The following is a 23,099-nucleotide window of genomic DNA, read 5'->3' as shown; positions in this document are numbered from 1 at the left end:
GTACTGGATTTGCTTGTACTGCAGTTCACGTGATATGTAAACTTTGGATCGTGTGAGATTCATGCATGTGGAACAGGAGGCGGTAAAGGTTGGATAAATGGCAGCACAGCTTACCGAGACATATAATATGCACTAGAGTTACACTAACTTTTGGATTAGATATAACCACAAACTCGTGTCATCTACTGATGATTTCTCACAGATCCATGCTGTCATCGTACTGATATTTGAGATAGCAGTAATTGGGATTGATTTAGGGAATGTGGAGAACGAGCGTCTTCCAATTCCACTAAACAGGCAAATTCTTGTTCAAACAGAAGCAGTGCGAGCCCCCGCGTGCCTCCTCGTCCCCTCGCTGGATGCTTTCTAAATAACAGATATTGCTCACGACATCCCAGACAAAATGTTGATTTGCAAAAAAAAAAAAGGGATATGTGGCATTGTCCCACCATGGCTGTCCCCTTCTGGATGTGAATCGCCATCTAATCAAGCTCTCACTTTCACTGCAGCTGGTTTACAGCGAGCAGCGGGGCTGACCTCTGAGGGGCCCGCCTCCCACCACCCCCCTTACACCCCCCCCCCCTTCCCCATCCTCTGGGACCCTTCAACAAGCTTTGGAGGCCAAATGAGGTGTAAGTCTATTAAAAGGGAGTTTGTGTGTAGATCACAGTCCCTCTGGGAGTGGGAGCCTTTGCCTTGTCATTCAGGTGCGGCTAATTTCCTGCTGCTCCACACGCAGACATGAGGCCTGCCCGTGCTCCTCATCACCGTCAGACCAGACCCGCTGCTAGAAATTCAAATGACAGGAGCTTACAACGGCAGCAGGTGATTTATTAAGAGAACAGTGAAACAAAGAGACATACGGATGATATTCACAGCGGCTGCAATACGGTAGAGCCCATTTATTTACAAGGCTAAGAACTAAACATCATTGAATGCAAATGAGGAGAAAAAAATAAGAATTTTACATGATAAGAAAATCCTTCCGGGTGGAATTCTGCTGCGGGAATGTGACTAATATTTGATCCTTTCGATTGCTGCTTTTTGAACTGAGAGAGGAAGAGAGAAGCTGGAGTAACTGACAAAAAGAGGAACAAGGCCACAGGTGATGCTTGAGCGAATGCAAGTGAGATTCTCTAGCATGAATAGATAAGAAGTGCTCCTGTGTGTACATGTGTTTGTGTGTGTGTGTGTGTGTGTGTGTGTGTGTGTTGTCAGTATAACATGATGTTGTGCCAATAAGCGTTCCTATAAAGAGATCTGCTCCTCACGAGGAGTCTTGTTGCTCCTCAGCACTGTCACTTAGTTCCTGACAGTTATAGTGCAGCCCAGACAGTGATGGGGTGTTTTTTATCGTGTTGCCTCTGCACTCCCACTCATTGGATTTGAAAAGAAATACATGCCAGCGTTGTGGAAATTATCACTCGAAACAATGAATCATGTGAGGGTGCTAACACAGGCGCAGAGATCAGGACTACGGGTTTAGATTCGGTAACAAAATCCTCATGTCCAGGTGGTTAGTGGATGATTTCTCAGCAAAACGTGATTTATTTTACATTCTTGTTAACATTTCTACTTTCTTTCCTCTGACACTTGTGAGTGATACTTTGCTAGTGAACAAAAACTACTGTATTTGGCAGCTGCTCTTGTTGCTAATGTTAGCTAGCTTAGCTTCTTCAGTTCCGGCTCGTTGCTCCTCCTTCTTGGAGTCTCTGGCTGTTAAAGTTATGACAAACTTCCCTTTATATTCTTTTTCCCTATTTTTTACTTGAAAATCCACTTTGAAAATTCTTAATGGGAACAAAAATGTGTGATTATTTTTGATTTCAAGTGTGTAGATACCACACCCCAAACTGTGATTAATGGAATCAAAACTCGTTACATTTTTTTTTATTGGGTTTTTTTGGGGGGTGGTGGGAAAGAAAATTCCTGAGGCTCTTTAGTGGACGAGCCCCCAAGTCATCCCCTGTCCTGACGCGTGGTAAGACCACTTATGTGGACCAACTTGATATTAGGCTGAGGAAGAGCGTTCCTGAATCAAGCATTCACAGTGTTTGTCAGGAGGGACCAGGGTCAGGGGAGCGGCATTAACCTCTGGGAGGCCATCTTTGAGCAGTGCATTAGTCACATTGGAGAGGAGGAGGGATGTCCTGTAATAGATTATTGACTAGCGGGCAGTGGCCTGCACCACACCATGTGGTCTTAGCCCGCCACTGACCTCTTCATCACAGATGGAAGAGCCCACCTGCAGTCCAGAACAAGGCTAGAGGACACACACACACACGCACACACACACAATATTCCCACAGCAGCATAACCCCGGTAACTAATGACAAACGCACAAGTGACATTCTCTGTTTGGTTGCAAGACAGTTAGCGGGACAAGGAACCTGAGGGGTATGAAACCATATTCATTCATGGCTATAAAATGGGAGTCCTGGGCTCATCAAATTGAAAGTGCAGGGGAAACAACAATTTGCCTCCATGAACTTAGACTACCTAATTAAAGGAAGGCAATTTCTCTCCGACAGTCACACTCAGGATCTTTAATTGAAATTAAAATGAATATCGCTGAAACACAGAGAGGGGAGGGTGAGGAGCGAGTGGAGGCTGGGGAAGGACACATATTTGTCATTTTACCGGGCTCATCATCAGCTTTAGTTTTCCTTTCTTCAAGCTTTACACAACTCACGACCGTAGACTGTGTAAGAGCGGATGTGAAGCTACCAGGTCAGAAAGTGAAGAAAATACTGAAGAGCCTTACATCTGAATTCTCACTGGTAGCCAGCAGGGGACGAGTGCAGGTCAGAGTGGCAAAGTCAATGAGAAAATTATCCTAATTCTGGATTAATCTAATACATCAAACCTTTTTTTCTAACAGCTTTGTGTTCTCACTCGCTCAAAGTGCCGAAGCATTCAAGAGTCCAGAGGTTGGCAATTCTGCAACGTGTAGCAGTTGTGTGCCAGTAAAAAAAAAAAAGTCCCCCAGCAACATAAATATTGCAGGATGGATGCGCAGAAAACTCGTGTTTGCAGCAAAAAGGTATTTATCAGTTCAAAACTAGTTGATGGGACATCCTTTTTTATATTATAAACATTCTGAAAGCCTTCAACATGTTACAAAGGGATTTGTGTGTTTCTTTGGGGGTGATTATCATTTCTGATGAGGCGTCATTGAATTTTTTTTCTTCTCTCTAGCTCCATCCTCTTGCCCAAATATAGTCACTTCCTAAAAAAAAAAAAATTTTTTTTAAAAATTGGATAGAGATGCCCCAGATTCCCAATTTGAGGCTTCAAAATCACAGTTCACACCATGGGTGGCGTCACAGTGACTGCACAAAATTCTTTTATACAGTCTTTGCTCATGATATGCTACATTACAGGAGTAAAATGACAAACAAAAAAGAAAAATACAAATTAGTAGACACACTGACTTAAATCCGTTGCCAATATCGTCTGTGCTCTGTTTCCCTTTGGCTCAGCCTTGTTGTTGTTGGGTTTTTTTTGTGTTTTTTTTTTTTAATTGTTTGATCATTCATCTCCAAGCTCTAATTTACCCCCCATCGTCAGCCCTGTATGTTCGACCATTGTGTGAAACATTCCACTGCATTTCAAATGAGCTCGTAGCATATAAAGTCTTTCTTCCGGGGAAAGCACCTATTTTTGGACATGTTTGTTTGTTTTTCATCAACATTAACCCTTTGGGCAAGGAACGTCCGTATGCCGTCTTTTCAAGAGCGGTCCCAGGAACGTCCTTGGGCAGGGAGTCACACTGTTTTAGTCAGGCTGTTTTCTCAATGACTCCTAGGATGAAAATAAAAGATCATTAATTTTGTTCTCAGCATCATAACATAACCTATAGGATTTCATTTTTAAGCACTCTTCTGCTGGATTTCTATTCCGATAAAAAAAAAGTCTTAAAAGCTTTTTTTAAAAATAACTACAATTACATTTGTATGGGACATGTGAGTGTAACTTGTGGAAACGGGAACTTAACCGCACTTTTAAAGCAACGCCTTACCCAAAAAGTGTAGTTTGCCTTTCAAGTACCCACAAATGAGGCTTTTATTTCAATGCTGCATCAGTTCTTTGGGACTCCAGAACACAGAAAGAGCCAGCCACGTAAGCTGATGGCGCGTTGGGACCACCAACTACAAACGATAGCAAAAAACATCCGTTTACAAGCTCTCAAGCGCATCACGATGTACAATCCATGTCCTCCGTACGCAGAGGTATGCTCAGTAATCCACAAACACTTTGATTTGAGCAAAAAACAACCTAAACGTAATTATTACGGCAGGCCGTGAATGCACGTTAATTAGCACAAGTGAACAAATTCAACTTAATGCACCAGCTAATTGCCCTTGGCACTACGGTGAACAAGCACCAAACCAGAAAGTTTCTTTAGACAGTTTTCCTATTAATTTTAAACAATTAGCTTCAAGTTTTATATACGTAGCTGGTTCTTTCTGCATTCTGGAGTTAGAAAGACATGATGCAGCTTATATGTGAGCTCAACACCTACTTGTGAGCACTTGAAATGAAAAATACACTTTTTGCGGGGTGTCACTTTGACATAACATTGACACTTCATAAAACCTATATCTCTCTCTATATCAGAGAGCTGCAACAAACGACTCCTATAGATGTTTATGTCAGAGGGTTGGTCATTAGTTTTATATCAAGAACCCCGAACTCACAAATTCTTAAAATCCAGACAAAACCTTTTGTTGTATCTAATCTTTCTACGTCGTTAGAGGCCAAATGTTAACAACCTTTAAATACGTGGAGTGGAACACTGCAAAAAAACATATGTCAAGTGTGCCACAAACGCACACGAACAAACACCCACGCACTCAAAGGATTGAGAATATGAGGCTATCAGAGCCGTGCACATTACATTGACTGGTGGAGGTCTTCACTGTTTAAGTGGAGCTGCCTGCTGAGGTTTTCCTCGCCGGCAGCAGGCCTATAAGAGTGGTAAGTGGCAGTGATGAGACACTGTCCCTTGTGCCTCCTTCAGCTGCCATTCCCTTTAAATTGAAACAGAGTCCTGCAAATAAATGCCACATTCGAAGCAGGGGGAACGGCTGAAAGTTGCATTTCATATAAGCACCCGTTGGGGAATTGGCTTCAGCACAGTCTGCTTTACTCGGTCTGCTTTTTTGTTATTTATATGATGCAGGAACAGAGCTACATCAGGGTCAGTCAGTGTTCATTTATCTTTTTATATTCCCAGGCAAGCTCCTATAGCCGGGCTGCCTGCAGTGCCAAACTCTGCAACATGACTTCTCTTCTACGCATCTGAATATTACAATCTTCCTGTGATGCTTTCACCTCTGTGTATCAATATGCATTAGTTTTACTCCCTGTTCATTAGCTTTAAATGGTATCTCTCTTTAAGATTAATTGAAGCTGGAATAAAAGAAGATGGCTCCCAAGTGTGTCCTACTGTTTGTTATTCATGTTGGCCTGAAAACGGCAACAGTAAATCCTCTAAGTTGTTGTTAAACTGGCTGTATTACCATATGTGTGCCATTTCCATGGAGTGACAGACCCCCCTGGATCAAATGGGGACTATTGATCCTGCAGCACTCCATTTCAAGTTAATTGTGCTTGAAATGAGGTGCACACACTCAAGCATACCTGCATTGGGAAGGTTTTATTTATTTATATTTGTCAGGGAACCCGTGTCAGATAAACAGAAGATATTCAATTCACGTCTTACTCAATTTTGCTCAAAAAAGCCAGTTTTGCTGAAGTATGCTCCGTCAACGGTTGAACCAGATTGGATCAGACTTTGATCCCCTCTAAGGCTGAAACACTCAAGACTACAGACAGGAAAAATATAATGTGGGAGACTGCTCAGAATGAAACAATTATCTAACCTTTTCATCATCTTCTCACTAGCTCCTGATTAGTTTTTTTTTTTTATTTACTTTTAAGTCTTTCACACCTTCTCAGCTTCAAAGTCTCTTTCCTGGGATCAGGTGCATTCCGATCTGGGAGCCATCGGCTATGTCTGACAACTTAGCCACTGGGAACGCGGGCCAGTATTTCATGGTTCCAGCGTAGCCTGGGGATATTCAGTCCAAGACTTGCTTGTTCTGTCTGCCGTTCCTTGTATACGGACACATTTGCATGGAGTTGAGAGACAATGAATCTGAGCAGAGTGAGTCAAAATTAGTCAGTATACACACTGTTGCTTTTCAATATCACTTCCCATCTCACTGGCACTCCACACCAACCCGCTCAAACATGACTGGTCAAAGCTACTCAAACAGAAAACCAGTAGCTTCTCAGTCCCAATATTTTCTCTCTTGCCTACAGATTCTGTATTTATACGTAGAATCTATTTATTAAGAGATTAGGTCAAATCCGGCCTGCCCCTGACCCCCATAACCAGGCACGAAGAGCCAGTGAGAACCAAAGAAGCTGGCAGCTCCTCAGCAGACATCCCGCTCAGCCTTCAGCATTATCAGATTATGACTCCTAATGCGCCGCAGCTTCCAAATGAATGATCTCCCTGCTGCGCAGTGGACTGACAGTGGTTAAACTGAGGTGAAACCCAGGAACGGAAGGTGAAATTATAATCTAACTGATGTTAATCAATCAAAATAAAAGCAAATCTCACAGTAAACATAGCGATGGATGACGAAACCTTCATGTCCCGCAGTGTAAAACTGGTAACCCTAGCATGAAAATCCACTGGAAGATGAAATAATGAGTGAAGGTTGAATGCTCATCCATAGTTATCCATTTTCTACAACACAGGCATCACCAGCGCCTGGCGGTGAGCGACAGTGAATAGCACGGCTCCCTCCTCTAGCCCCGGGGCCACTGCACAGGGAGGGAGGACCAGTACAGCACCATCTAAAGAACAGACCCCTCCCTGTGTTTGTTTATAAGCCTATTCTTTTTATAATAGTATATATAAATAAGTGAAAGTGTGTAATGGATCGCATTAAAGAGGCAGGCATATTGAGGCAGGATTTAATTTGCATGCCAGATTAGCTTGCTATTGGTCGGGGTAGTGCCTGAGGGCAGACTATTCATTAATAGGATCTAGTCTCTTCAAATCCATTAAGTCAATTGAACCCATACATAATCTGATTTTAGCAACACTGTGTAAATGTACTGGTGCGCCTGCTCTAGGAGAGGACTTACTCCCCAAAGTGCAGTAGGAAGGTGATATTATTTGAAGTGATGAAGAAGTATATCTAAGCACCCAATAAATAAATAAATCTAATTATATAGGAGGCTTCTGTTTCTGTAAATGCCCTCAAATAAAAAGTCCAAGCATTTTGATTTCTTTTGGCATGAACCTCCTCTTTTAACACAGATTATGCCGGATTTACCTCATTTTTAGGAGAGAAAAAACATAGGGAATAATAGCAAAGAGAGAAACATTAGCAAAGAGAAAACATTAGCAAAGAGAAAACATTAGCCTAATTTTGTCATTCACAACATATAATTCGATAAAAGCGTGATGCATGCAAGTATAAATGAGGTGACACTTCTCGGCATAATGGCGTCCAGTTCCTCACCACTGCCGACTACAACCTCACAATTTAAAATGTAGATATGTTACAGTCAAGTCATTCAAAACTTCACATTATTACCTTCGCGAAAGAAAAATATATGCTGAGGTGGGCGGAGTGATAGCTGAGGCTGCACCTATCTGGCTGTCTACCTCACACAACAGCTTACCTATGAACAAGGCTGTGCTGAGTTAGCGCTTTATTGTTGTTATATGATAAGAATGGATACCTCAACTTTTCATTTAGTTACTTTAAGGCGCTAGCTTGTTTTCAAAATCACAAAGTGTACCTTTAAAGACAGCCTTATTTTTTATTTCAGCATCTGGAAAATACAGTGGCACTTTAATAAGTTGTTTTTATTTCTATAAGTGAAAAAAATCAGGTTTGGTACAAACAGATCTTGTAAACATCATAAACTCGGTGACACCTAACCACGTTAACAACAACCTCGTGGGTGATGGGGGGGGGGGGGGGGGGGTTTGACCTAAATCCTTGTTTGTGAGGCTGGCCAGTCAAATCTAAGGAGGGGAACACTGCTGGAGGCACTCAGTAGACAAGGCCCGACATAGTCCAGGTCATGCCTGAGCAACCCGACCAGCCCCAGATTTACACTGTACACACCCCAGCATCTGGGCCAACAGGGAGCCACACACACACACACACACACACACTCACACACACACACAGAAGCAGCTCAGTGATAAAAACATGCACAGAGTAGATCTGAAGGGAGGACAGGGACTCACCATGGGGAAATCTATACAGCTTATAATTGGTGGAGGCTGCAGAAGGAAGAAGGGAACCATAACAAATCTACACAAGGGTGCATGAGGCTAAATGGGCCTGAATGTCTAAGAGGAGACTCCAAAAAATGGGTCGATTTCTGCAGAAGAGGTACTATAAATTCATTTAGAACATCACCATTAACAGCCGAAATATATCTTGATGCAAACTCAAAGAAAGATGTAAATAAACTTAATTTTCCAGTTATAGAACAGAAATCTTTTTTGTTAACAACTTGATGTGATTTAATTTTAGAAATGATTTTATTTTCCATAAACTGTTACCTTTTTGAATGTTGTCACACATAAATAAGAAAACGATTCATTTTCTGTTTGTTGAATATGGAAGGGGAAAAAAAAAAAGACCACTGGTGATCATTTTCTTCCCTTCACCTCAAAATCCAGAGGCTTCACTTTCACTAACCGTCCCAGAATGATTTATATGTCAGAGGATTTGTCACCTCTGCTGTGAGGTCTTCCTGCTTTTCAAAACACACAAAGGGGGAAAAAAATTAAATCCTCAGAGGAGGATTTAGATACTTATATAACTTCCCAATTATATTTTTTCTCCCTCAAGAAGCCTTAGTGCCCTCCCTTCTGTTTATATGACTCACAAATATCTAATACTGAACTGTGTATAATGCCAGTGTGCCCACATGACTGCAGAAAAGGCTCTTTTGCTTTCTGCCCGACTGAGCCAGGCATAATGGAAGGCTTGAAAAGCTGCAAGCTTAAACCAGTGCAGTCTTGACAAAGCCTTGGTGGCTTGCTGGGTCGAGTGTGCATCCCAGGAAGTTGCCAAAAAACTAATTTTCAAGAGCACTCAGCATGGTCATAAAGCTATCTAATGGAAGTAGACCCAGGCTGGACATTAAATACCTCACTCGTGTTTAGGTAATTTGCTGACAATGATGATTGGAATTACTGCATCGGCTACTATAACCTCTCATACAAGTCAAGTGCAAAAAATAATCCAAAAACTCTAACTATGTAAAAAATTGGGAATAATACCATTTGCCATTGGAAGATTTAAGATTCAGTCATTAACTGCCACATCAGCGAGTCAGCTGTAAGGATTGTGTTTCATGAATTCATAAGAAAATGCAATGTGATTGACAAAGCACAATCATGGTGGGCGGTCTGTCTCGAAGCCAGATCCGCCCCTCGCTCCTCTCCAGGCTCCAATGTCCTGTCCAAATATGGTAATATGCAAAAAGCGGATAACGGGATGGCCAGAACTCAAGGCTTCACCGGAGGAGTCCACAAACCCTATGAGTGACATCCCACCTGCCACTTTTAGATGCACCATTAATATTTACTACTCTCTGTCAACCGAGCATTCATAACCCTGCTCTGTGCACTGTGATTTCATCTGTAAATACTAGCTGCGAGCGCTATCTGGATGCTAGCCCTCTGATTTAGCTTTAGCTATGATGAATTGAGTGATTGAGGTACAATAGCAGAGCACCAGCTGACCTGGGAGCAGCCAACCACCTGCCTCTTAATGTAATGTGCATGAATGCAGTTCAGTCAGAGCCCATGTACTGCACTGTCAAAGTATATCATTTTGAGCGGGCTGATTCACACTTGCTTTGGAGGAAGCAACTACTCACTGGTGAGAAAGATGGGATATAGACTATGAATACCAACAGAAAAGGTGTGCTCCCCCCCCCCCCCCAAAAAGTCTTCAATGTGATTCTTCCATGAATGAACATTGTCCCCCATAGAGGCCAACAGTCAGCTGTTGTCCTCCCGCATCGAAAACTGACAGGACCGATCATTGCTTCTCCTTCCTGAGTCCTTTGATGGTTAGCAAGATCTTCTTTAAGGCCAATAGAAGGTCAAAAGGTCACTCCAATTCCTCCCGTTCCTGAATTTTTGCTTCAGCAACCAATAGCCACCACATTTCTAGACCTGCGATACCTTTCCGGGGCTTCAGAACACCACTGAACACCACATCTGTGGTAAATGGGGGGCATATTTATGGCGCCTCTGACTGGAGAAATAACAGGTTCACTCTTTATCTCAAGAAACTTCAAGATGTTCTTTACAGCAGAAGAACCAACAACCTTCCAACTAATAGGCGGTCACTGCATCCTGTGGCATGCCATCCCATCTCAAGTGTTCTAGCGCACAATTGCAGGAGGACAGAAGTCCAGAAACAGAGTTCCACTCAGGTTTGGATCACACAGACCATTCAGCATCATTATCTACATGGGCAGTGACGTGTCCTTGCAAAACTTTGAATTCTCCAGGCAGTACTGAGGAGCCCAGCCAGCCAGAGAATGCTGGACACTCCAATCTGCAATTTGACTTATACAAGCAGGTTAGAGAGATCCAAAGAGGTGACTCCATGTCACTAATGCCAACTTGCGTAGTAGAAGATGTTGATCGCTTTACCTCGGATGCATGTTGATGCCAGGTGACACGCAAACTTTATCATGCTTCATGTCATACTACCACTCAAGCAAGGAGCATGCGAGTGTCCCCACCCCCTTCCCAGGTTCACAGCTGACAAAGGTAGGTCCAGCTGTCTCCAGGAATTTAGTTCAGGAGATGTTACTGAGCAACTCGGGAGCCCAGCTGTACAATACCTTATTCTGACCATTTCTACCGCTTACGTTAGTTCCTTCCCCTCCAGGGAGGTGACATTCCGTACCCATAGACCCCTTCTATCATGTCAGAATACATCAGAGATATGTGAGTGAGGCATATTCAGTAAGGAATACCTCAAATTTTTCCTTTAGCCTTCTTCTCCCCTTTTGCTTTTAATGCTAAAACACAACACAATGTCAGGTCTTTAACAAGCCTCTGTCCCTTTTGACCCCCTAACCACCTGCTAGCCTTGAACCTCCCTCTTCTACTTATATTTCAACCCACCTTGATATACCTACTTACCTGTGGGTGGTCCGGCCTATACTAAAGAAAATTCCCAACACCCCCCCCCCCCTTTTACCTGTTTATCCGATTTCAGAAAAAAAGGCTAAACCTGCATCTTTTACAGTTTACGTCATTGCTATGAAAAAAAGTAGAAAAGGCTCAAGGGTGGGCACATGGGAAGAGGGGATCATTCAACAAAACTCCCCCAGCATGGCCTCAGGACCACCTAACCTGTGGCTTCTATTCCTGACCCAATAATGCTTGTGTGGGGGGGGGGGGGGGGGGGGGTATTTCTTTTGCTGACAGTGCTTCCCCATATTCCCTGACCCCACAGAGACTTTACAGTGGGCACATATAAAGCGGGGCTTCATGAAGTCTGAGCTTATCTGGGCTCTGAAAGTATGTGAGACATGCCTGGGAACAAAAGGCCGTCTCTCAGTCTGGGAGCAGGCCAAGAGGATCTCTTTCAGCAGCCACAGATTGCCCTGTGTTTTCTTAATTGACAGACCCTGGCCACATTTGATAGAAATGACAAGCAGCTGGCAGGGAGCCGCGGCCTTCCAGGTAGACCACCTTTTAGCAAGAAGATTGTCCTCCATGAAGTTCATAAAGAGTTCTATGGAGGTCTGCCTCATAAACATACTGTGCTGCGGAGGGTTCATCTTATTTCAGATTACACCTGCATATGGGAAAAGAAGGTTATTCCACAGTGTGGGGTCAACCTTGCAAAATCCTCCTCCACTGAAGGAATCGGTGGTATTTTGCATTATTTTTAAATACAATATCAACGTTTGTTGAAACTGGATTGATTCATATTTAGTAAAACACCAATATTAAACAATAAATACTTATTACTGTGACAAAGCTTTACGTTCCCTTTTCCCAGTCTGAGGAAAGCATGTCCTCAGCTGGTCAGATACAGTAGTGCACCTTTTTCTCTCTTCTTTTTTGCAGCCCTGTCAATCCAACCCGAGAGATGGACCCATTCTTCATCCTGGAAGCTATTTTAATTGAGAGAATTTGCACGTCATGCTATTCTTGCATCAAAGATATGCTTAAAGATACAATTTTTTGTTTTAAATTGTGAAATTGCAAAATGAAGCCAGTGAGGCACTAGTGATAGCAAACAACAACATAAACTGCCAAAATGGCAGTTGTCACGGCACATATTGTTAAAATCCCACGTGTACATTTAGATTCTAGGCATGAAGTCCACAGAGAGTAGCGCAGGGACATATGGCACCAATGTGTCCAGCCCCTGTGATCCACTCAGGCTGATCTCCCAGCCGGTGTTGGTGAAAAAGGTTTCAGGGTGCCAAACGCTGTTGGTCCCCTGTGTATATTAGCGGGCCATGAAGGATAAGGAAGTTGCTACTCCAGACTGCCAGTTTCATCAGCAGATAAGAGCTGGAGCCTGAACCTGAACCAACACTGAACCACTTCAGGACTAATGGGGTGTAACTTTCAGCTTCCAATACCAGAATTTGTTTACTTTGGTACTTTATTACTTTTGTTCATATGTTTGGTAAAAAAAAAAAAAAAGAAGAAGAAGAAGACATTTCATTTGATAAGGCTATATGTGATAACTTTGAATAAAGTATGATTTATATACAGTACATGCGTATTGTATCATTCCTTCTGTCACTTCTATCTTATTGCGGATTTTTTTCCCCCCGCATCTAACAGTTACAGCTCATTACTAGCAGTATAAAACAATCCTTAAAGTCAGGCTCAGCTTTTAGATATAGCCTTAAAAATTAAAGGTCAGATTACTGTGTGTTCCGGTACCTTACAAGGCCCAGTTCAGACCAGTGAATCACAACGCAACCAACCAGTTTCAGAACGTTGCAGAGGGAAAACTGCAGCAGTGTGAAGTGGAAGTTGCAAGCAGTTGCATGAAGAAGAATCACCATGTCAAATATCCAAGTTAAAATGTTTTCAAGACGTTATGGAATGTTGCCAGTTGCATCCAGTCTGGTTGTGAATCATTGGTCTGAACTGGGCCTAATACTTTGAAAGTAAAACTTTTTAATTGACGTGTATAGAAGAGCCAAATCTGACGCTGTGAAGGACACTGGGGTGAGTTTCCCTTTCTAGAATTTAGAGAAGATTTTAGGCGTCAACCAACCCTCACAAACGGCGCGAGATATGCGTCTTGTGCTGATAATTGAACTGAAACTGAAACATTTGGAGAAGCGCATGAATTATATATTTAAGGCATTGTTTCCTCATCATAAACACCAGATAAAAAGCGAGGGCAGGCACAAGCTCATATTAGGCATCAGGCCGATATGTTTTTTTAAATGATCTGCAGATACGGATAATGCGCCAATATCATCCCGCAACCTCGCCAACGTTTTCTTGCTAAGCTAACGTTAAAAACGGAAACATTTACGTCAGCAAAAACGCTTGAGTTTATTTTAAAGTATATTTGTGCACACAGTGTCACAGACGTGCGGTCTGAAATGGTTTCGGGATACTGTAACATACGAGTCCATCTTGTGTGATAGTCCAAGGGCAAAGATACGAAAACTACCACCGGCTAAATGCGAGACAATGAATTGCTCAACGAAAAGTATCAGTACTGAGTTTAAGGAATGGCTGTGACAGATAACCATGCAATAGATACATTTTATTCTTTTATTTCCTGCTCAGAATTAATCACCATACCAAGCTCTTCCTGCTGCAGCACAAAAACATTCCCCAGATGACTCTGAATCCAGAACCAGATGAAACTCTTCTAGTGCACAACGCTGCCTGACGGAGCTCTTATCTCTCTGGTATTGTGCCAAACTTCTCCTTCTCCCAGCTGCTGTTCCACACAGGGAGCTTTTTTTTTTTTTTTTTTTTTTTTGCTGTTGCTGTCATCGTTTTTCTTTTCAGAGGCACAGTAAAAGCAGTGCGTGGAATTTTTTAGGCAAAATATGGGTCGCAACTTCCCTCCCCTGCTTTACAGATGCCGGTCGGTTAATGAAGTAACAACAAATTGGGCCGCAGGCTAATTTGGAGTGGCGTTTCCTGGCCCCTCTTGGCCCATAGAGATGTTTCATTTTCTCTTATCAGTGATTCAGTCATGTGGATTTCCGCATGGACGCCTCTGTCTCCCCGATCGCCGCGCTAATGGAAACTTCGTTAATGTCATTAATCTACAGGCACAGACATGTACTAAACACATATTTCAGTGTTTGTGCTCCATTTGTGCCATCATACCGAGAGCCTCTTTTACATCCGAGTCTCTAAAGAAGCAGGAGACAACTACTGACAGGCGCGTTTAAGGGTTTTTTGTTTTTTTTGTGTTTTTTATTCTTTTTAAAAACACTGATTAATTCGAACTGCCTATGTCAGAAGTTTCTCCAGACAATTCACAGTTCTTTGTGTCCCTCTAAGGTGATTGATGAGACAGCCTCCAGCATCTCTCAGTGTCCACGAAGTATAACAAGGTTTGATCTGCGATTATGGCTGAACACTGAACTCTGATCTCTGTTGGCTGGAGGACACAGGTTCAACATAGTTACTCAGAATTTAGCAACCCAGATGAGTCAGGGGGCAAAACGTTCCTGCCAGGACAAATCCGTGTCCAGCTTATCCGTTTAAATAGTTCGCAGTTAGACGAATCGAGATGTTTCTATTGAAGGGAAATTGAGGATGAACAAATTGAATGTTCAGAATTTGGAAGAGTGGTGTGGCAGAGGGCTCAACGTGACAGCGTAGAGTGGGCGGGGGCCGGAAAGAGGAAGGTCACAGCTAAAGTAACTGCAGGCAGGAAGGCACCTGGCTAAATCACAAGGGGATTATTTAAGTCTGAACAAGCTAACGGCAGCCGTCTATGTACCTCAAGAGACGAGAGAGAGTCACTGTTGCGCGAAAGAGCCACGGTTCTCCTGCCATCTCTCTCCAGAGAGATAAGTGAGTCATGTTTCCATCAACATAGTCTGAATTTGAAGTGTGGCATTCAAAAAAGGTTGATGGAAACTGCAAAATTCTAAAAGAGACCCCTCCCTTTCTCTATGTTTACACTTGCTTTTGACTTTTTGTTAAAAACACTACGTTGAAATTGCTTCTTTTTTTTTTCCTTTTAATTTTTTAGTAAACTCTGACACAACAAATCTTTAACTCACGTGACTGACCAGCTGCATATTCCCAAACTTGGTCTCCAGACAGCACGCAACATGGCCGACACTCTCTACAGCTCCTCACCTGGCAACAGGTGAGTCACGGTAGCACCCAAGGAGAGTGAGACATGGTTGTATTACAAGAGATAATCCACCCAACAGGGGAAAGGGATTTTGTATGAGCAAACTTATTATTACCCAAAGCTTGTGACGAGAGTATAAATCAATTGGTACAATTGAGACTTTCACCCTCAGCTCAGGCTAAGGAAGTGAGCGTCTCTTGTGTCTTACAATCGTGGTGGAAAGCCAGACTCTCTGGTAATATGCTGCCCCCTGCTGTTGTGGAGTGTGAAATATGGATCTCTTGCCTCTTTTGATTACTCACCTTTAAAAGACAGAGTGTCATAATTAGAAAATTAAAGAGGAGAATCATCTTGAATATTCAAAAGTGTCCTAACTAGCTGGTATAGCCCTTCCTGTCCGTTACCGGCTGTGAAGAACGTCTTTCCTGTGACTTTTTCAGTGTAAGTCACAGACAAAATCCACAATCCTCTGTGTAAAATTGCGTTTCAAATTTAGCCGAGGAAAACACGTGTCAGCCAGATCAACTGGGCAAAAGTTGCAGACTTTTTAGGGACAATTTGTGTTGAGGAAAACACACATTTTCTTATCTTTTATTATCGCAGTAACAACTACACTTTTCAAAGTAGTGAGGAGCCTTTTAGTGATATTTGGAGATAGACTATCAATTTCAACCCTTTGCAATCTTACGCTGCTGTGAAAAATGGAACACTACTGATGCATGCCGTGCCAGTCAATGCTCTAACTATGTTTCTACGATGAAATACGACTGTTGGAGTGTCAGCTTACATGATGTGTAGAGGTGAATACACAGATACGGTACCACTGTAAATTACCAGTTGTGTTGCAGAGTGTGCAGAGCTGACACCGAATGCTATTTGATAAGAGTGCCTTATTGCATAAGCTGCTCTTTAAAGTGAGAGTGAAAGTAAGAGTCCTGACAATCATAGCCATGGTTTTAGTTTACGTGTTTCATATTTCTAAACAATGGATTTACTCTCAAACAATTTGCAGATTGCCATTATGGAAAATGAATTAACAAATACAAGGAAATGTATATATTGTTTTGTTACAGAAATAAAATAGGTGAGTCTTTAGCATTTCTGCCTATAAATGTGGACAATTAAAATGATTCTCTGATTAAAGTAATTTTTGATCCATAGTGTGATTTGTCCGCAAATCAAGTAGGAAATAAAAATTAAAGTAGATGAACACATCAGGAGGGTAATACTGCTTCAGAATACACAGGAAGTACTTCATTTAAATGGGAAATCTTAAAAAATTCCCCTCGAATAAAAGTACATTTTGCTCATAGCCAAAGAGTAATTCAAAGTGTTACAGTGCGCTGACGATGAAGACAGCATGTGGGCTCCTCCTAACGAGAACTGGGCCAACACTTCCTCCAACCACCCAGTGACTAATTGTGAGTCAGGCTGGCCAGGATGCTCTATTCATTCAAAGCAAATGAGAAAAACGTCTTAATGAAGAGCTAATGAGTGCTAACCAGCAGGGCCAGAGCTAGCTGACCATGTGTGTCCTGTCCAGTCTGGGGCTTACAAACACACTAATAATGGGTTTGACGGTTGTGAGTCTTTGGAAAGCTTCAAATGTCGCTTCAGTTAGACGTCACCCTGAAGACATCGTGTGCGGCATTGGGGGTAAATCAGCTTGTTGTGTGGTACACAGTACTAATACCAAATACTTCTTCCAAGTTGTACTTCAAATTGTCTCCCAAGTTTGAGGGACCGGATACCTACATGTTTATTCATACCGATTTTTTAAAAATGCGCCATTTTTTTCTCGCTTGGTTGATCGACATTCTGATGATCGGCACTCGCAAAGCTACTTGAATGTTGTCATTAGTTATGTTTCCGTGGTGGTCTAAAGATGGATCCTTAAGTCCCAGGATCCAATAAGGTGGCGTATGAATGGTTGGAGGAGATAAAACTAAATCACGTAAATGAAAGGAAGACTCATTCACTGATGGAAGACGGGGAGGAAAAAGTCTGTTAATTAAAAATATGAAAATGAACAAAATCTCTGACAGTTTTAAGCTCATATCTGTAGCTCCTTGAACTGCTAGGCTCTATATGTAAACATCATTTAGTTAGCAAGAAGCTGAAAAGTAGCAGTTTTTTTTTTTTTTAACCTGATTACTTCCATTTGGCGGATCTGTTTCTTTCTTTTTTTTTTCTTTTTTTTTAAGCTGGAAGTGGTGAAAATAATATAACAAATATTGAAGTCATTTTTATATTTTATTTCCCGGCTTATGTGTTCATTTCTTTTTGGATTTTTAAAACAAAATATTGTTTTATTTTCTTTGCATTATTATGAATTAAATGAAAACAACAAGACATGACAGATAATGGACCAAATTCCATTTTCTTCTTTTTTTTAAAAACCTTATGGCGCTTCATTTTAATATAAAATCAAATGGCATTGACCGATATAGTGGTGTTAGTATTAGATATAGTACTTTTAAATCAATAAGGACTTAATAAAATGCAAATTGAAAATAAATACAATATTAAGTGTAATTAAATGTTCTCATTTACGATTGTTTTAAGTCATGGTTCATGTATTTTATCTGTTTTTGCAAATGACCACTGTTAAAGAAACTCTTTATTCGGTCTTCCTCAGTTTGATAGACCTCAAACACAAGAGAGCTGGTCAATCATTTTTCTACAATACAGTTATTTTATGTGTTTAGTTTTGGACTTCCCCCTTAAAGGATGAACCTTTCTCATCAATCCAAATGCTTCAGGGAAAAAAAAAGAGAAATGCTTTACGCCGATTTTGACGACACGAATGCCATCTGTGATAACGACTCCTGTGTCTCCATGTAGCAGATATTCTTAACAAGTCACATAAAAGCGCAGGTGTGAATAATAAAGTGAATATCATCTTTACTTCAGCTGAATAGAACTGTCGTGCCATTAAAAACCATCTTTATTATCTGCTTTGTTTTTCTTTTCTCCCGGTAAAACAGCGCTCCCAACACACGTGAGAGAAACTGATGAGCATTTCACCAACATCACTAAACAGACTTTGAAAGCAGCGAGAGATTAAAATCTGATTTATTCTGAGTTTGATCAAATACAGTAAATTATACTGCCAGAGGCTTTGGAACTGCATGCTGAATAAAATTACCCAGCTTCATTGTTGGTATGAAATGATCAGTCGCTATTGATCAATAATTTAGAAAAGTGCCAGATTATTGACAGGAAGACAAAATATGTGAGGCCAGCTATGTTTGAGAAATCCCCCTGTACACTCAATCACCGGAACAGAAATTGCTCGGTGGTATATAATAACACAGCAATGTTTCTTTCCCCCTGCAGATCAATGCTAATTGAGGTGCTATATGATGAATGTAGTCTGAAACGTTTTTAACCCTCTGACTCCTGAGAAGCAGCACAACAACAGCAGGTGGCCCGCTGGGATGCAATCATTGTAGTTGCAAAAATTGTTGTTGTTGTTGTTGTTGTTGTTCCAGTAAACTAGAATTCTTTGTAAAACAGAGATAAATATAAATGTATTTGAAATACTTTCGCTGACAGAAATCCCATTTTTGCTTCAAAAGTAGAACAAATGACCTCATTTCGGTTAAATGTTCTCCATACGTTTTTGCATCAATTGAAATTTCAGGATGTACTTGATAACTACTGACGCCGTGATGTCTCCGCGGAGGCCTGGCGGTACAATATAATGATCAGCACAGCTAACAGAATGATGCGGGTCGATCCCTGAAGCCCCTCCGTATACAATTCTCTGTTGGTGCAAATTCAGCTGGTGGACAGCACACAGCAGATGGGCCAAACCATCAAGTGGAAAATAGACCTGTTGTGTTGTCACTGAGACATGTTTTACTAGTATAAGCTGTCAATTGTGCCACCAGAGGAAAGCATAAGAGGGATTTTAGCACGTAGCTGTAACAACAAGGGGAAGACATTTATTCTTATTGTGCATTCACTGCATCAAGCATCAACAAGAGTATAAAACCATTGTTTTTTTTCTTTCTGTCAAACCAAATGTTTGTTCTCTAGTGGAAGATCTGAACGTTTATACACTCCTGTAGCGTTAACTTTAAAAATTACAACTAAATGGTTCATATAGTAGTTTAAAACTGGTGCAGCCTCCCTGAAGGATTATGACAAATATTCTGACTCACTGCTGCCACCTTGTGTCCGATTGTTACCATTACGATGAACATGAATACGTCACAGTGACAAGCAGTGATTTAGAACAATTTCATTCACCAGGATGATTAATAGGAATAAAGTTGTTGTTTTTTTCAACATATGTGTTTATTTATTTATTTTCTTTGGCTTGGAACAATGTAGCACCTATTACAAATATCCCAAATACCGGTTGACATTACACCACTTTTTTTTTTTTGACTTTGTATGTCGCCAAGAGACGAGATACAGTCATATGTGGTGTTGTGTTCGGAGGACTTGAAGTACAAATCATGAATACAAATAGAAAAAAAAAAAAAACATGACAAAAAAACCCCAAACAAGACAGTGGTAAATGGCAAATAACAACCAAACATCTCCTAAGTAAATTAACAAAAGGGAAAACACGACAAATCAGAAATCAAGAGAAAACGCAATTGACAATCAAGCAGAAAACACGACATAAACTGCCATTGTGCATCCAATCAGCGACAACCAGCAGAAGATGACTCGTCATTTTCCTATTTGTCACTGCAGATGCTACATCAGGGCCTCCGTAGTTCCTGTACGGTCAGATTCTGAATCATTCATTTACTGCTCAGGCTTAAATGAAATATAAAAAGATATTTGCTTGCAAGATTGCAATTAACAAGATGAACTTGAGGGTTTCAGGGTGTCAGCTGGTACGCCACTATCTTTTTTTTTTACTTGTTAAAACACTCTAAACAGTGTGTAGAGTCTGTGCTTGCCCGGACTTTATTTCTGGAAGACACAGTCAGCAGACCGGCTTTATTTTGCTGTGGTGGCAGCAGAAGTTACAGTAGAGGAGATAATAAAAGCCAACGTCAACTTGTGAGGAGTGAGAGAATATTTATGCGATTATACCCTTTAAATTGGTGCATTCTGTATACATGCAAAATGAAATGTTTAATTAAACTCAAACATTTTGAATGTTTCTAAATGAAACATAATATGATGGCTTCTTAAAAATGTAATATACACAAGTACTTTGTTTAAAAAAAACATCAACAAAACAATACAATTGTCTCACTAAAAATCCACAAATGACAGCACCAGAATAATTACAAATAGTTCAGTGACATCTTTTTTTTTCTGGATATGAAGCAGCAATTTTTAAAAGTACATGGCTTTTTTTTTTCTTTTTCTTTTTTTCTAAGAGTAGAATTATGTTCAGTTGCATCTTAAATAAGTGTCTTTGTTTCGGTCAGGTTTTTTGTTGTTTTTTTGTTTTGTGTTTTTTTTTGGGGTGTGGGGGGGGGGGTGCCCAGATTGTTTTGCCGCACCATCTTAACATCCATGTCATCTTGGAGTTTCTTGATGTTTCTCCAGAGAGTCCACACGGTCAGCGAATGCAGCAGAGAGCGATCGACTCTGTCGAGGAGATTTCACTAAGACAGGAAGGAGAAACAAGTGGTGAGTCCTCAATAGATTCGAATATGCAACAAGCTGCCGACAACAACAACATACTGCTGATATTACCAACCTGCTTGAACGCCTCCAACACTTCTATATCTGGAGGTTAATAAAGGGAGCAAAACCTAACACATCCTGAAGAAGCACCAGCGCCCTCTGCAGAGGTGGCTCAACGTCAATCGCTACATTGCGCTTCCGTAGAGGATCGAGACTCGATTCAGTCACGTTGTGGCAGTGATTCACCTTCAGGGACTGCAGCTTGGGGCAGTACTCTGCGAGAGTCCTGTGAGCACAGCATGCATTAGGTCTTATAGAAGCGTGCGCAGGCTGCTCAAAGCTAGTCAAACAATTTGAAAAGAAGTACCTGATGGACTGGTTCCTGACCCGCAGGCAACCTGTCAGGTCCAGCTGCTCCAAACCCCTGCAGTTTTTGGCTACCTCCTCCACCGACTCATCAGTGACATTGGCATTAACTGCCAACGACAGAGACTTCAACTTCAAACATTTCTTAGCCAGGTAGCAGATGGCGTCATCCTTGAGCTGGCGGCAGGCGGTGAGGTCAATCGATTGCAGTCCCCTGCAGTGGTCCGCCAGGCTGCGCAGGGACAGGCTGTCCACCCACTCGCAGTGAGCCAGGCCGAGGTGCTGGAGGTGGATGCAGCTCAAGGACACAGCCACAAGGGAATGGCGAGTGAGCCAAACACAGCCGCTCATGTCCACTTTCAGCAGATGCTGGTTCTGGCTGATAACTGGCAGCAGCTCTTTGTCGGTCAACCAGTCGGAGCAGTTCTGAAGTGACAAGTGCTGAAGAACTTTGTTGTCCTTTAACATGGAGCAAAACGCCTCCATAGGAATAGATGGTCCGACCTGCACCAGAGAGCAGACTTGATTACAACCCTGTATTACTGTAAGCAGTGTTTCTCAAAATATATTTTGGAAAAATTAAATAATACTAACATGTTTTCCAGTCCCTCTCTCACTTACCGGAGAGAGGTCAAAGGTCCTGCAGTTGGCCAGGTACACCTGGATGAGGCTGTGGAACTGCTTGCTCACCCTTTGCAATCTGACAAGGTGTTGCAAAGGCAAGTGGCATAAAATATGTGGAACTAGCACATCCTCCCAGGGCAAATCCAAAAACTGGCATCTGCTGAAGAAAAAAAACACGTTGTTTTACTCCTGCACTTTAATTTTTCCACACGAGGAATCGTAAATTTACAATTTAAGGGGCAATAATAAATGTAGCATTAAGGTAATAATAGTGTGTGATACATCAGCCTTGTCACAATGAAATACAGCGAAGTTAGCGCCCATAAATAAATGGGAGCGACAGCAGCGGGGTAATGTCAGTGGTTGTTGATGTTGTTGCCTGCTAGCTTGTAGCTAGCTCGCCGGCCGCCGCTCCAGCTGCATTTAAAACACTAAATTCAATATTTTTACACGCTCTTACGGTCGGGCTTTCGTCTCTTCATCCATGTTGAGCTTTCTTAATTATATGCAGCTTTTGACGACGCGTTGTTCTACAAACAGATGCCAAAATAAGACATTTTCTTTTAACATGTTGCGATGAGCGCAACCCAACCCAATGATGCCTTAACGGACTGCCACAATAATTAGATTTTACAGAACGGCCCTTCAAAATACGCTGGACAGCTGACAAAATGTTGCGTTACATTGAAAATGGGCCAGTGTTTTGAATTAAATATTATGACATAAATATCAACTGTGTATAAAACTATATTTCATAGCTTCTTTGAGGGCTGTTATCTCAAATTAATTGCCTTAATCAAACATCGAGTTCTTCAACTTTACCAAAGTAAAACCTGTAATAATCTTATCAAAGATGACTTTTTTCTATGTAAAATTAGAACAAAATATAGTTTTTGAATAGTAACGACACCGTGTTTGGGGGATTTACATCCCAAGGTGAAGATGAATTTACGTATTTACTCATGACAATGAATGCAGCCGTTTCATTCTTCCGGTTATACGTAATAACGCTTCACGTTATTTTCATTCTGGTAAGTAATAAATTCTTAAATTGTTTTGTAGACCTCAGTTGTTTTCCAGTCATAAAAATGACGGAATTCTTTA

General features: G+C 41.5%; 1 protein-coding gene across 5 annotated transcripts; it reads right to left on the bottom strand.

The window, feature by feature from the left end:
• Positions 1-19,447: 19,447 nt before the first annotated feature.
• On the bottom strand, positions 19,448-22,623 carry fbxl15 (F-box and leucine-rich repeat protein 15). Of its 5 annotated transcripts, none has more exons than XM_086195242.1 (5): positions 22,456-22,623; positions 21,966-22,155; positions 21,373-21,875; positions 21,079-21,291; positions 19,448-20,983 (listed from the first exon to the last, which is right to left on the bottom strand). In XM_086195242.1, exons 1-4 carry the CDS (start codon positions 22,479-22,481, stop codon positions 21,102-21,104), a joined length of 909 nt encoding a protein of 302 aa, XP_086051368.1. In that variant the 5' UTR covers positions 22,482-22,623; the 3' UTR covers positions 19,448-20,983; positions 21,079-21,101. The 5 variants fall into 5 exon arrangements, with proteins under 5 accessions (XP_086051368.1, XP_086051369.1, XP_086051371.1 ...); XM_086195243.1 differs by having other exon boundaries at positions 19,448-20,966; XM_086195245.1 differs by having other exon boundaries at positions 21,993-22,155.
• Between the last annotated feature and the right edge of the window lie 476 nt (positions 22,624-23,099).

Source organism: Aulostomus chinensis, chromosome 23, assembly GCF_037954235.1.
Source record: "Aulostomus chinensis isolate RoL2024-O1b breed Wild chromosome 23, RoL_Achi_v1.0, whole genome shotgun sequence".
Taxonomy (NCBI): domain Eukaryota; kingdom Metazoa; phylum Chordata; class Actinopteri; order Syngnathiformes; family Aulostomidae; genus Aulostomus; species Aulostomus chinensis.
This window is presented reverse-complemented; position numbering and strand designations above follow the sequence as displayed.

Coding starts and splice junctions, on each gene's coding strand:
- fbxl15 (XM_086195242.1), bottom strand. CDS start 22,481: ATGGATGAAGAGACGAAAGCCCGACC. Junction 21,876..21,965: donor AGAGAGGGACTGGAAAACAT/GTTAGTATTATT, acceptor TCTCTGGTGCAG/GTCGGACCATCTATTCCTAT. Junction 21,292..21,372: donor GTCAGGAACCAGTCCATCAG/GTACTTCTTTTC, acceptor CTGTGCTCACAG/GACTCTCGCAGAGTACTGCC.